General features: G+C 40.2%; 1 protein-coding gene across 1 annotated transcript; it reads right to left on the bottom strand.

Annotated features, from left to right (window-relative positions):
• Positions 1-211: 211 nt before the first annotated feature.
• Positions 212-856, bottom strand: LOC107615381 (uncharacterized). The gene has a single exon (XM_016317445.1). The coding sequence runs from the start codon at positions 854-856 to the stop codon at positions 212-214; it is 645 nt and encodes a 214-aa protein (XP_016172931.1).
• Between the last annotated feature and the right edge of the window lie 13,069 nt (positions 857-13,925).

Here is a 13,925-nt window from a genome sequence, read left to right as displayed (position 1 = left end):
TCCTGGTTGTTGGCTTCAAGTAACGCCCTCTCTACTTCTTCCACCATTTCTACTCTCATATACTTTTCTTTCTCAGGGGGGTATTTCATGGCTTTAAAGACATTGATGATCATCTTCTCACCATGCACTTTGAGTGTCATTTTTCCTTTCTCTACATCAATTATAGCCCTTGCTGTGGCTGGAAAGGGCCTCCCAAGATGATTGAGTTGTGTCATTCTTCCTCCATGTCTAAAATGACAAAGTCAGTAGAAAATATGAATTCTCCTACTTTCACTAATAAATTCTCCACGACTCCATTTGGTATTTTGAGAGATCTGTCAGCCATTTGAAGTGACAATCTAGTTGGCCTGAGTTTCTCTATTGCAAGCTGCTTCATTAATGAGAGAGGCATCAAATTGATGCTGGCTCCTAGATCACAGAGGGCTTTGTCCAATGTTCTGTTGCCTATAGTGTAAGATAGGATGAAGCTTCCTGGATCTTTGAGCTTTAGTGGAAGACCTCTTTGGATGACAGCACTGCATTCTTGGGTCAAGATCACCGTTTTCTTCTCATTCCAGCTCCTCTTCTTGTTGATAAGCTCCTTTAAGAACTTTGCATATAGAGGTATTTTTTCTAAAGCTTCAGCGAGTGGAATATTAATTTCCAGTTTCTTAAAAACTTCTAGAAACTTGGGGAACTGTTGGTCTTTAAGCTCTCTGTTGAACCTTTGAGGATATGGAATGGCAGGAGTGTATGGTTTCTCCTCCTTCTTAGAGGTTTGTGATTGTTCCTCAATAGCCTGCTTTCCCTTCTTTGAAGATTGAGGTTCCTTTTTCTCCTTGAGTTTCTCCTGGTCGTGCTTGGCTTTGAGTATCATTTCTTCCTTGCTGCTAGCTTCATCATTCTCAGATGGTCTCTTGTTAGTTTCTTTGTCATTTACCAAAGTTCTTCCACTCCTTAATTGGATTGCTTTGCACTCTTCCTTGGGGTTGGGAATGGTGTCACTTGGTAGTGCATTAGGTGCTCTTTCAGCCACTGCTTCTTTAGACAACTGGCCAATTTTCCTTTCCAAATTCCTCATTGAAGTTTCATGGTTCTTGTTGGACAATTCTTGATGCTTGATCATCTTCTCCATCAACATCTCCAAGTTGGAGATCCTTTGGGATTCTTGAGGTGGTTGTGGTTGATTATGGGATGTTGATGGTGAATGATAGTTGTTTTGGTTAATGGATGGGTTGTTGGGTGGATAGTAGTTGGATTGGAATTGATTGTTTTGTGGTTTTCTGTATGGATTTTGGTTACTGTTTTGATGGTTTTGATGGTTTGTGTTTCTGAGTTTGTTTTGGTTTGAGTTTCTTTGCCAAGGTTACTAGTTTTGACTTTCTCCCCATTTCAGATTGGGGTGGTTTCTCCAAGATGAGTTGTAAGTGTCTCCATGGAAGTCATTTGGTTGATAAACCCATATTTTATGATATATTTTGTGCTTAATCTGAGTGATTTATTCAATCCTTCACCAACTTATTCATATTAATTGCATGGTTTTACTTTCCCTTCCTTATTATGTGATGTATGTGAAAAACAGGTTTCCTATGCTTAAAAATAATTATTTTGATTACCCTTTATTTCCATTCGATGCCGTGATTCGTGTGTTGAGTAGTTTCAGATCTTCTAAGGCAGGAATGACTTAAAGGATGGAAAGAAAACATACAAAAATAGAAGGAAAGCACAAAACAGAGTTTTTGAAGAAACTGGCAGCCACGCGATCGCATGGGCGACGCGGCCGCATGCCAGCGCAAAAAGGCATTGACGCGGCCGCATGACTGACGCGACCGCGCGCCTCGAGCGAAACACATATGACGCGGTCGCATGACTGACACGACCGTGTGACAAAGAAAACTCCGAATGACGCAACCGCGTGACCCACGCGGACGCGTGACAGAGGCCATGCACCAGAAATTGCAAAAAATGCTCATAGCGAATTCTGAAGCCCTTTTTGGCCCAAATCCAAGTCCAAAAGGCATAGACCAGAGGTTATGAAGTGGGGGAAGGCATCCATTCAGAAAGAGAGTCTCCACTTTAGTTAGTTTTCATGATTTAGATTTAGTTTTGAGAGGAAGATTCTCTCCTCTCTCTCCCCTCTTTAGGATTAGGATTAAGATTTAGGATTTTATGTGCTTTCAGGATTATCTCTTTTTATCAGGTTCAATATTCCTTTTTATTATTTTCCCAACTTTATTTATGAACTCTTCTATGTTACAGATTACTCTTTTGAATTAATGATATTTGAGGTATTTCAGTTTATTATTGCTTTCTTTTATTTACATTATTGTTATTTCCATTTGAAGACATTTTTATTCCAGTAGATTTACTTTTCTCCTTTTGGTCTTGGTTAAGAAATCAGTAACTCAGGAGTTATCAAACTCAAACATGATTGATAATTATTATCTTTGTTAATTAAATTGAACTTCAATAATCCCAATCTTTTCTTAGGAAATAAATAGGATCCGAAGATCAAATCAATTAATCCCTTGACCTTCCTTTGCCTTAGTAAAGGTTAACAAAGTGGAATTAACATTCAATTTTCATCATCATTGATAAGGATAGCTAGGATAGGACCTCTAATTTCTCATACCTTGCCAAAAGTTTATTTACAGTCATCTATTTATTTTACTTGTCATTTAAATTACTTGTTCTTCATTTACTTTAATTTCTAATTAAACCATTCGCTCCTCATTCTCAAAACCCTAATTTACAACCTCCATAACCAATAATAAGAACATACTTCCCTGCAGTTCCTTGAGAAGACGACCCGAGGTTTGAATACTTCGGTTATCAATTTTAAAGGGGTTTGTTACTCGTGACAACCAAAACGTTTGTAAGAAAGGTTGATTGCTTGGTTTAGTAACTACACTTACAACGAGAGTTTACTATAACCTCTAAACCATCAATCTACAGTTCTTCAAAATGGCGTCGTTGCCGGGGAACTGCAATCGTGTGCCTTATTATTGGTTATTGTAAATATTTTTCTTTTACTTGTTTATTTGTCTTTATTTTTCCCTTTTTATTTCTATTAGCTACTATGAATTATCACCCCTTTCACTTTGAGTTTGGTTCTAATGTTATTGAAAGGAATGGAAGTTATAACAGGAACATGCATCAAGGTCAGAACAATCAAGGATAGATGGAGCCAAGAGGATCTGATCAACCCTTTAGGCAACAACACCCTCCAAGATATCATGGACAAAGACCATTCTACAATGCATACCAAGCCAATAGACATGGTGGACAACCTTGTAATTACCTACAAGCCCCACCATGTGCTTATAGACCATCCTCTCAACATAACTTCGAACCACTGCACTCACAAGCTCCTTTTCACCATTCACCACCGTATGATCCTCATCTACCCCGATTCTAGTCCAATTACTCCCAAACATCACCACTTCCCCATGTACCATCTCCAAATCTATCACCCCGAGAATCAAAGGTTTGCCTCAAGAAAATAGTAGATCAACTTCAAACAACCCTTCATCAACTGGAGCAAGCAGTAAGTCTATTATCTTCTAGACGTTCGAACACTCAAGGACCTCCCACAGCCCCATGTGGACAATCTAACGAAGAGCGTAGCATGAAGGAGATACTAGAAACTCCAGTGGACAAGATAGAGCATGGCTTCATCCTGGAACAAGTAGAGGAAGCTGTCATTATTAAAGAAGAAGAGTTGGTTGAAGACTTAGGAGACGCTGAACTTCCATGGGAATCCAGATTTGTGAAAAATTCTGTCAAGGACGTTACAATTGATGCTAAGGAGGACAGTGCCCAACCCCCACGTAATGAACTTGCATCCGCAAGTGAATTCTCTGAGATCGAAGAATCTTCCTGACGTTGGGGATTTTTGCCAGTAAAGAAGTTCATAAAAACAGTCGCATTGTAGATATAGTCTCTAAACCAACAAAAATCCCTTCGTGCAAACGTTTTGGTTGTCACACGTAACAAACTCCTTTTAAAATTGATAACCGAGTATTTAAACCTCGGGTCGTCTTCTCAAGGAACTGCAGGGAAGTATGTTCTTATTATTGGTTATGGAGGTTGTAAGATCAGGGTTGAGAGTGAAGAGTAGATATGACAAATAATTTAAATGGCAATTAAAATAAATAAATACTGTAAAGCAAACTTTTGGCAAGGTAAGAGAAATTGGAAGTCCAACTTAGTTATTCCTCTCAACAATAGTGAAAGTTGAATCTTAATTCCACTTAGTTAACCTTTACTAAAGTAAAGGAAAGTCAAGGGACTAATTAGTTTGACCTTCGAATCCTATTTATTTCCTAAGAAAAAGTTGGGATTATTGAAGTTCAGTTTAATTAGCAAGATAACGATTATCAATTATGCTGACTTGCTGAGTTTAATAATGTTGAGTTACTGATTTCTTAACCAAGACCAAAAAGGGAAAAAGTAAAATTGTTGGAATGAAAATGTCCTTAGATGGGAAGCAATAATAATTTAAATTAAAGAAAACAATAATAAACTGAAATACCTCAAATAATCATTAACTCAAATAATAATCTGTAACATGGAATAATTCATAAGCCAATTGGGCAACATCTGTAGATACGAATAAAAGCAATAAATTAAAAGTAGCATAGAAACATAAATTAAAGTAAATATTAAACCTGGATCGAGTGTCACTCTTAAAAACTAAGAGAAGTCCTAAATCCTAATCCTAAGAGAGAGAGGAGAGAATCTCCCTCTCAAAACTAAATCTAAATCATGGAAAGTAATAAAAATGCGAGCTCTCTTTTGAATGGATGCATTCCCCCACTTTATAGCCTCTAGTCTGTGTGTTCTGTACCTGAATCTGGGCCAAAAAGGGCTTCAGAAATCGCTGGGGGCGTATTCTGTAAATTCTGATACGTGCCCTCTGTCACGCGTCCGCGTGAGTCACGCGGTCGCGTCATCTGGAGTTTTCCTTGTGGTGCGGTCGCGTTGGTCACGCGTCCGCATCGAATGCGCTATGCTCAAGTCGTGCGGCCGCGTCAGTCATGCAGCCGCGTCGCTGCTTCTTCGCTCCTGGCATGCGATCGCGTCGTCCATGCGATCGCGTGGATGCCAGTTTCTTCAAAACTCCGTTTCGCACTTTCCTTCCATTTTTGTACGTTTCCTTTTCTATCCTTTAAGTCATTCTGTCTTAGAAAATCTGAAACTACTCAACACACTAATCACGGCATCGAATGGAAATAAAGATAATTAAAATAATTAATTTTAAAGCTTAGGAAACATATTTTTCACGTACATCACATAATAAGGAAGGGAAAGTAAAACCATGCAATTAATATGAATAAGTGGGTGAAGGATTGAATAAATCATTCAAACGAAGCACAAAATAACTCATGAAATATGGGTTTATCAACCTCCCCACACTTAAACAATAGCATGTCCTCATGCTAAATCCAAGGTAAAGAATAAGGTAAGGTTAAAGTGGTGGAATGTTATGCAATGCAACCTATTCTAAATGCGTCTACCTAAATGAGTCATGCAATTCCAATTTATCCACTCATATATAAAGCTTACATGTAGTCAAATTAATTCACATTCTCAAGGAGTCATATATATATATATATAGCTAACCCTTAAATAATAAAGAATTTTAGCAAATGAGATGGGAAATAAAAATATTGTACAAACTTGCAAAACAATTAGTAAATTAAGCACAGATATATGTTGATGAGTTATTGAACCCTCACTGGATTTTGTGTTTACCCTCTAGTCACTCAGTGTTTATTGGGTTTATTCACTTTACTTTTCTTTTTATTCTTACTTTCTATAACTTTGTTCTTCATCTAACCAATCAATAATTATAGAATACAGTCATACCAAAAGTCATGAGGTCTTTAATTAAGGTTGTAATGGGGCCAAGGTAAAGGTAAGGATATATGTATAAGGCTAAGTGAGCTGATAAGTGAATCCTTAATTAGACTAAGATCTCACCTAACATACATATTTAGTAGAACAAGCTTCTTTACCAATTTTCCCATATTATCCCACTTGTTGTTACATGCTCAAGTTTTAATTTTATTTTCATCCCATGTGCATTGTTTTTATTTTGCATTGGGGAATTCTTTTGTATCCCCTTTTAAATGCTGAAAAATAACCTTTTTTTTTTATTGCACATGGTAATTGAATCACTTTGATTTCTCATGAGCATGCTTCCCAAATTTTATTTTATTTCTTTTAACTTTTCTACCTTTTGTTTCTATCATCCACGTTCCCAATAGGTTCCCCACATTTTAATCTATTCATAATTTTCTATCTTAAGCTAACCAAGGATTCAACTTGGGATTTTATTTTGTTTTTCTGCTTAAGGCTAGTAGTGTGGTTAAATAGAATAAAAGGGATTTTAAAGGCTCAAGGGGACTAACAAGGGTGATGTGAAAGGTAGGTTATTTTGGGGTAAGTGAGCTAAAATCAAATGATGGCCTTAATCATTCTTTTGGTATGTATCTATATTCTATATTCTATAATTGGACATATAGATTAAAGCAAAGTAAAAAACATCAGAATAAAAAGAAGCAAAACACACAGGAATGAAATTATGGTTTGAATGCAACCATAAAATTAAGCTCAAGACTCACAGGCTGTGCGTTCTCTAACTCAAGCGTCATATATCATTCATATATGTTATGCAGGTTTAGTTAAAAATTCCCATTATTCTCATAAAAAAATTATTTAGGGTAGCCTTTAAAGTTTTAATGTTCCTCCTTGATGAAATGTTGTCAACTTAACTATATGATGTAATGCTATATATACAAGGTTTATGGATTTAAATCTGTTATGTTCAATTTCCTAGCTTACTTCCTTTTTATATTTTTCAATTTAACTATGCTATCTTATGCTAAAAAGGGTAAACTATACTAATTAATCCACTAATAAGTCAGAATTGCAAACTAAACTAAATAACTAAAAATATGAACTAAAAAATGCAAAATACAGAAATAGAGTAAAAATACATAAAAGCAGCAATGTATAAGTACTCAGAAAATAACAGTGAAAAGAAAAATACAGAAAAATATCCAAAATAAAAGAAAAAAGAGATGTAGTGGTTCACCAAAATAAAACGCCAGGGATGGCGACCTCCCCACACTTAAAATGAAGCATCGTCCCTGATGCTCAGTCAAGCCGGGTGTGAAGGGGTGTCATCACTGGTAGGGATGGTAGCTGGAGGTTCTGTGGTGGTGGTGGGCTGAGCGTCTGGCTGCTGTAGAGGCGGTGCTGACTGGATCGGGATCTCCGAATCTGCAGCCTCGATCTGATGCGTAACCTCCTGATGTGGTACAGCCTGCTCTGTGCCTGCCTGCGGATGGGTCTCCTTCTGGGGCTCATCCTTCTCATCCTCTGATGGCTCTGATGGTGTGTCGAGCTCAGAGGGGATGTCACCACCCTGTCAGATCATCAGCTTCAGATGCGAATAGCGTCGCTGGCTGCGACGCTTCAATCTCTCATACCGGCGCCGGTTACGGCGCTCCATCTGATCAAGCTGTCGGAATAGGCGGTGCACGAGGCGGTATACGGGCTCAGAGGCTGGTGGAGGTGCAGTGGTGGCAGCAGGGGCAGCAGGGGCAGCCGTGGATGAAGAGGGTCCAGCAGACGGTGGGGCTGTCTCATCAGTAGTAGTGAAGGGTGGTGGTCTGTAGCCCAAAGCTAGGAAGTTTCTGCTGTGAGGAATGATCTTCCTGCAGTCCGCCGCTGGTGGTCTCTCATCGGCATCCTCCCATGGCACGTCAGCTCGACGGCCTAGCTGTGTAACCAGATACGAAAAAGGGAGGGTGCCTCGGACGTGGACCCTGGCCATATAATGCCGGATAAAGCGTGGTAGATAAAGGTCCTTACCCTCCATCACACACCATAGGAGGGTAATCATAGCAGCTGGGATCTCCGTCTCATGAGTACTCGGCATCACATAGTTGCTCAAGATCTGGTGCCATAACCGAGCCTCATCATTTAAGTACGCCCTCTTGATCCCTCTAGGCATGGTGGTGTCCTGACCCATCTCCCAAGGAACAGTTGGGTCGAGAGCTATCCGTGCCTTTACAGCATCCCAATCAAACCTCATCAAGCGCATGTCCTCCTCAGCCTTTTTATAACCATCACGCTGATCGGACTTAGCTGGGAGCCGGAGAATGTCCTCTATGGCCTCCTCAGTGACCAGAATCTGTTTTCCTCTCAGGTTCACTGCATCGAGGGTGGTGATGTAGTAGTTGCAGTAGAATTCCCTGACCCAAGATGCATTGACCTCTGTCAGTGCTCTCTCCAGAAAGAACCAGCCTCTTTGCTTGATTTACTCAGTGGTGTACTGCTGGAGTGCTTCTAGAATCCTCAGAGTTCTCTCCAGGTATAGATTCCTGGAGTTTGCAAATACCGGATACTTCAGCTCACAGTATAGGTTTGCAAATTTTATTGAATCATGTGCAGGGAGCAGCTGGTCAGCTTTTTCCTACTGTGTAAAGTTCTTCTCCTGCCATGAGGTATCATGCATTAGGTCAATGATGGACTGGGATGAATCTCCTCTTTTGCGCTTGCCAGTAGCTTTGCCCTTTCCTTTCCTCTGTGAGGCAGACATCCTGAAAAATGGAAAACCAGGATATATAAAATTCGGAAAGCAAGTAGGCATATACGCAAAGAAAACACAAAGTGGCATGGGAGAATTTGAATGAGGTAAATGAGTTACGTAAATGTGCAGTAAGGATTGTATAGTAGTTTAAAATTTCGAAAGGAAGAAGTTACAATCCAAAATGTATCAGAATTCAAGTTAAATAGAAAAATTGTCATTATGCCATGGTTAGAAAGTTAGAGGAAAGTGAAAAATTAGAAAAGATATTTTAAAAGGTTAGTATGGTGAGAATTTGAAAAAGAAGTCAGTAAATTAAAATTGGTGAGTCAGTAAAAAGTGGGTTAAGGTAAGTGGCATAAAGAAAATATTCCATGTAACAAGGATTCACAGGTAGAAACTATAGTGACTCATAACCAAACAAGAAAAACAAGTAGATGCTGATTCAAATAGATATAAAGAAAGCAAAATTGGGAATCAAAACATCACAATTGTAGTTTATAAACTAGGAAATCAAAAGGATAAGAAAGCATGCCCTGGCAATTATGAAATGGTTTGGTTAAAGCAGTGGAAAACAGAGTTCAAATTGCCAAACCGAAATATGAATGAAAACATTTGTATAGAAATTTGGGCAGCATTCCGACTAAAATTGGATTATCCCGAAAAATAAACAGCAATCAAAGCAGTTCATATGAATTAAAAAGTCAAGCTGCAGGTACATATATATAATATAAACATGAAAATTCAATGTAAAGAGCAGCAATATACAAGAAATACAGCATATGAACAAGATTACAGGAACATCAGATTTGCAAATATGATAAAACAGAAGCAAGAACAGTGCAAATAAACAGACCTAGATCCACTAACCACAGCCTAATCTACCTAACAACCTAAAATCCACTACAACATGCAAGACTATATATCCTAATTATGAACAGAAACGGAAAAAAATAAGAAGAACTACGAACGGATAAAAGGGATTGCGTGTTGCGGAACCTGGAAGGCGGAATAAGGAGAGTAGGCAGGAAGGTGGTTGGGTGGTGGTGATGGTGGCGTTCGGTGGTTGGCGGTGGCTGGCGGTGGTGGGCACGATGGCGGTGTGTGGTGGCGCGGAGGGGGGGCAGTGGCGGGGGAGGAGGGAAGAGGAAGAAATAGGAAGAAAGAAGAGGGGGTTGGTTGCGGCTGGGGGCGGACGGCGGCGGTGGGTGGTCGGCGGTTCCCGGCGGTGGTTGGTGCAGCGGTAACGGTGGCTGGGTGGTGGTGGTTGAGGGTTGGGGGAGAGAGAGAGAGAGAGAGAGGGGGTTCAGGGGGGCGGCACGATAATAGGGTTCATGTGATCTGAGGGGTTTTAAATTGGAATCCACGCGGCCGCGTGGTGCACGCGGTCGCGTGGTGGGGGTGAAAACGGAGGTGACGCGATCGCGTGGGTCGCGCGATCGCATGGAAGGGGTAGAAAAGGGGGTGACACAATCGCGTGGGTCGCGCGATCGCGTCGCTGGAATTTGTGCTCGACACACGATTCCAGTGTCGTTTCGGCGCAACTCTCTGTCTCCTTCTAGTGTGTTGTGCAATCCATGCGACGCGATCGCGTCGCTCACGCGGTCACGTGGGATTGTTTTTGTGCAAGTGACGCGATCGCATAGGGCAAGTGATCGCATGGGCCAATTTGTGCAAAACGCACAAGGGCCGCACGATTCCAGCCTAACTTTCTGGACGTTAGATCTTAACGCCGATCTCCAGGGCACGCGGCCGCGTGGGTGACGCGGTCGCGTGGATAGTGTTTTCGCAATATGACGCGATCGCATGGGGCATGCGGTCGCGTCGTGCATCCCCCTTTTTTTATATGTAAGATAGATGCAGAATGCAATGATTAATATGAATGCTATGCATGATTCCAGGTTCAATAAAGTAAAATGAAAAGAAAATAAAAATGAAAGCAATTAACAAGAATTAAATTGAAAAAAAAGTGACCATACCATGGTGGGTTGTCTCCCACCTAGCACTTTTAGTTAAAGTCCTTAAGTTGGACATTGGAAGAGCTTCCTGCTATGGAGGCTTATGTTTAAATTCGTCCAAAAATCTCCACCAGTGCTTGGAATGCCAATAGCCTCCGGGATCCCAAACTAGGCATGCAAAGCTTCTGAACAGCTTCAAACAGATTGCTAGGCTCCCGGGGTGACAAACGTCAGAATAAACTCCAAGATCCCAAGCCTTTCTCTTAAATCCGCCTCCGTCTTGATCTACATGTCTCCATTCGGGCGGTTTAAAGAGTAGAATCTCACCATGGTGACCAAACGTTCTCTGTGATCCATGCAATTGAGCATGATACCAATCCGTGTACTTCGAGGTGAAGCGTGGAACCTTATTGAACCTTGTGCACCAACTCTGAGTACGAGCCATTTCCTTCTTACTCTTAAAGTCGCAAAGAGCTCTAAGCTGGCCATCTGTTTCAAGCAAACCATATTCAAGTGAATAAGTAAAGTTATAGGTTAAGGATTGTACCCACTTGAAGCTTGTATTATGTGGTAATGGCCTTAGGATAGGTGTTTCCGGTGGTTCTGTAAGTTCTACTCCCTTGTGCTCTTCTGTGAATTCCTCCACTTCCTTGCAAGGTTCTATAATTGTATCTGTGTCCTGGTCAAAGTCTTCTATGTCTTCCTCATCACTTGAGTCATATATTGGAGGTTGAGAGAAATCTACCTCCGCATCATCTCCATATTCACTTGGGGAGGATTCTTCGACCTCAGAGAATTCACTTGCGGATGCCAGTTCATTACTAAGAGAATTTGACTTGTGACTATCATCATCAAGGGAATTTGTGTCCTGGGTTATTCCGTCTGATTCTTCATAAACAACTTGCCTTGGAGATTGTACAATATCCTCCTTAGCATCAACTGTAGCGTCCTTGACGGAGTTCTCCTCAGTTCTGGATTCCCATGGAGGTTCAGCATCTCCAAGATCTTCAACCAACTCTTCTTCTTGAACAATGACAGCTTCTTCTACTTGTTCTAGTACGAATTCATTCTCTGTCTTGTCCACTGGAGTTTCTGGTATCTCCTTCATGCTACGCTCTTTATTAGACTGTTCACATGGGGCTGTGGCTGATCCTTGTGTATTTGAGCGCCTAGAAACCCATTGAATTACTGCTTGCTCCAGTTGTCGAATGGTTGTTTGAAGTTTATTTACTGTTTCCTTTAGGCGAACCTCTGCTTCTCGGGTTGCCGGACTTGGACATGATACATAGGAAAGTGGCGGTGATTGGGAGTGATTGGATTGGTACTGGGGTAAGGAAGGATCATATGGTGGCGAATGGTGAAGAGAAGCTTGTGAGTGTGGTGGTTCGAGGTTATGTTGAAAGGATGGTTTATATGCACGGGGTGAGGCTTGTTGGTAGTTACAAGGTTGTCCACCATATCTTTCAGCTGGGTATGCACGGTAGAATGGTCTTTGTCCAGGATATCTCGGAGGGTGTTGCTGCCTAAAGGGTTGATTAGATCCTCTTGGCTCCATCCATCCTTGATTGGTCTGACCTTGATGCATATTCCTGCTGTAACTTCTATTTCCTTCAACAAAGTTAGAACCAAACTCAAAGCGAGAGGGGTGAGAATTCATGGTAGCAAATGAAAAATAAAAAGGAAAAACAGAAATAAATAAACAAGTAAAAGAAAAATATTTACAATAACCAATAATAAGGCACACGTTAGCAGTTCCCCGGCAACGGCGCCATTTTGACGTTGGGGATTTTTGCCAGTAAAGAAGTTCATAGAAACAGTCGCGTTGTCGATATAGTCTCTAAACCAACAAAAATCCCTTCGTGCAAATGTTTTGGTTGTCACACGTAACAAACCCCTTTTAAAATTGATAACCGAGTATTTAAACATCGGGTCGTCTTCTCAAGGAACTGCAGGGAAGTATGTTCTTATTATTGGTTATGGAGGTTGTAAGATCGGGGTTGAGAGTGAAGAGTAGATATGACAAATAATTTAAATGGCAATTAAAATAAATAAATACTGTAAAGTAAACTTTTGGCAAGGTAAGAGAAATTGGAAGTCCAACTTAGTTATTCCTCTCAACAATAGTGAAAGTTGAATCTTAATTCCACTTAGTTAACCTTTACTAAAGTAAAGGAAAGTCAAGGGACTAATTAGTTTGACCTTCGAATCCTATTTATTTCCTAAGAAAAAGTTGAGATTATTAAAGTTCAGTTCAATTAGCAAGATAACGATTATCAATTATGCTGAGTTTAATAATGTTGAGTTACTGATTTCTTAACCAAGACCAAAAAGGGAAAAAGTAAAATTGTTGGAATAAAAATGTCCTTAGATGGGAAGCAATAATAACTTAAATTAAAGAGAACAATAATAAACTGAAATACCTCAAATAATCATTAACTCAAATAATAATCTGTAACATGGAATAATTCATAAGCCAATTGGGCAACATCTGTAGATACGAATAAAAGCATTAAAGTAAAAGTAGCATAGAAACATAAATTAAAGTAAATATTAAACCTGGATCGAGAGTCACTCTTAAAAACTAAGAGAAGTCCTAAATCCTAATCCTAAGAGAGAGAGGAGAGAATCTCCCTCTCAAAACTAAATCTAAATCATGGAAAGTAATAAAAATGCGAGCTCTCTTTTGAATGGATGCATTCCCCCACTTTATAGCCTCTAGTCTGTGTGTTCTATACCTGGATCTTGGCCAAAAAGGACTTCAGAAATCGCTGGGGGCATATTCTATAAATTCTGATACGTGGCCTCTGTCACGCGTCCGCGTGGGTCACACGGTCGCGTCATCTGGAGTTTTCCTTGTGGCGCGGTCGCGTCGGTCACGCGTCCGCATCGAATGCACTATGCTCAAGTCGCGTGGCCGCGTCAGTTATGCGGCCGCGTCGCTACTTCTTCGCTCCTGGCATGCGATCGCGTCATCCATGCGATCGCGTGGATGCCAGTTTCTTCAAAACTCCGTTTCGCACTATCCTTCCATTTTTGTACGTTTCCTTTTCCATCCTTTAAGTCATTCTGTCTTAGAAAATCTAAAACTACTCAACACACTAATCACGGCATCGAATGGAAATAAAGGTAATTAAAATAATTATTTTTAAAGCTTAGGAAACATATTTTTCACGTACATCACATAATAAGGAAGGGAAAGTAAAACCATGCAATTAATATGAATAAGTGGGTGAAGGATTGAATAAATCATTCAAACTAAGAACAAAATAACTCATGAAATATGGGTTTATCATTTCCCCAAGCGAATACGAAGGTGATACGGAGGTAGATTTCTCTCAACCTCCAGTCTATGACTTAAGTGATGAGGAAGACATAGATGGCTTTGA

The sequence above is a fragment of the Arachis ipaensis genome, chromosome B9 (genome assembly GCF_059453495.1).
Source record: "Arachis ipaensis isolate K30076 ecotype BB chromosome B9, ASM5945349v1, whole genome shotgun sequence".
NCBI classification, from domain to species: Eukaryota; Viridiplantae; Streptophyta; class Magnoliopsida; order Fabales; family Fabaceae; genus Arachis; species Arachis ipaensis.
The sequence above is the reverse complement of the archived record's forward strand: the minus strand, read 5'-3'. Positions and strand labels throughout refer to the sequence as shown.

Coding starts and splice junctions, on each gene's coding strand:
- LOC107615381 (XM_016317445.1), bottom strand. CDS start 856: ATGATACTCAAAGCCAAGCACGACCAGGAGAAACTCAAGGAGAAAAAG.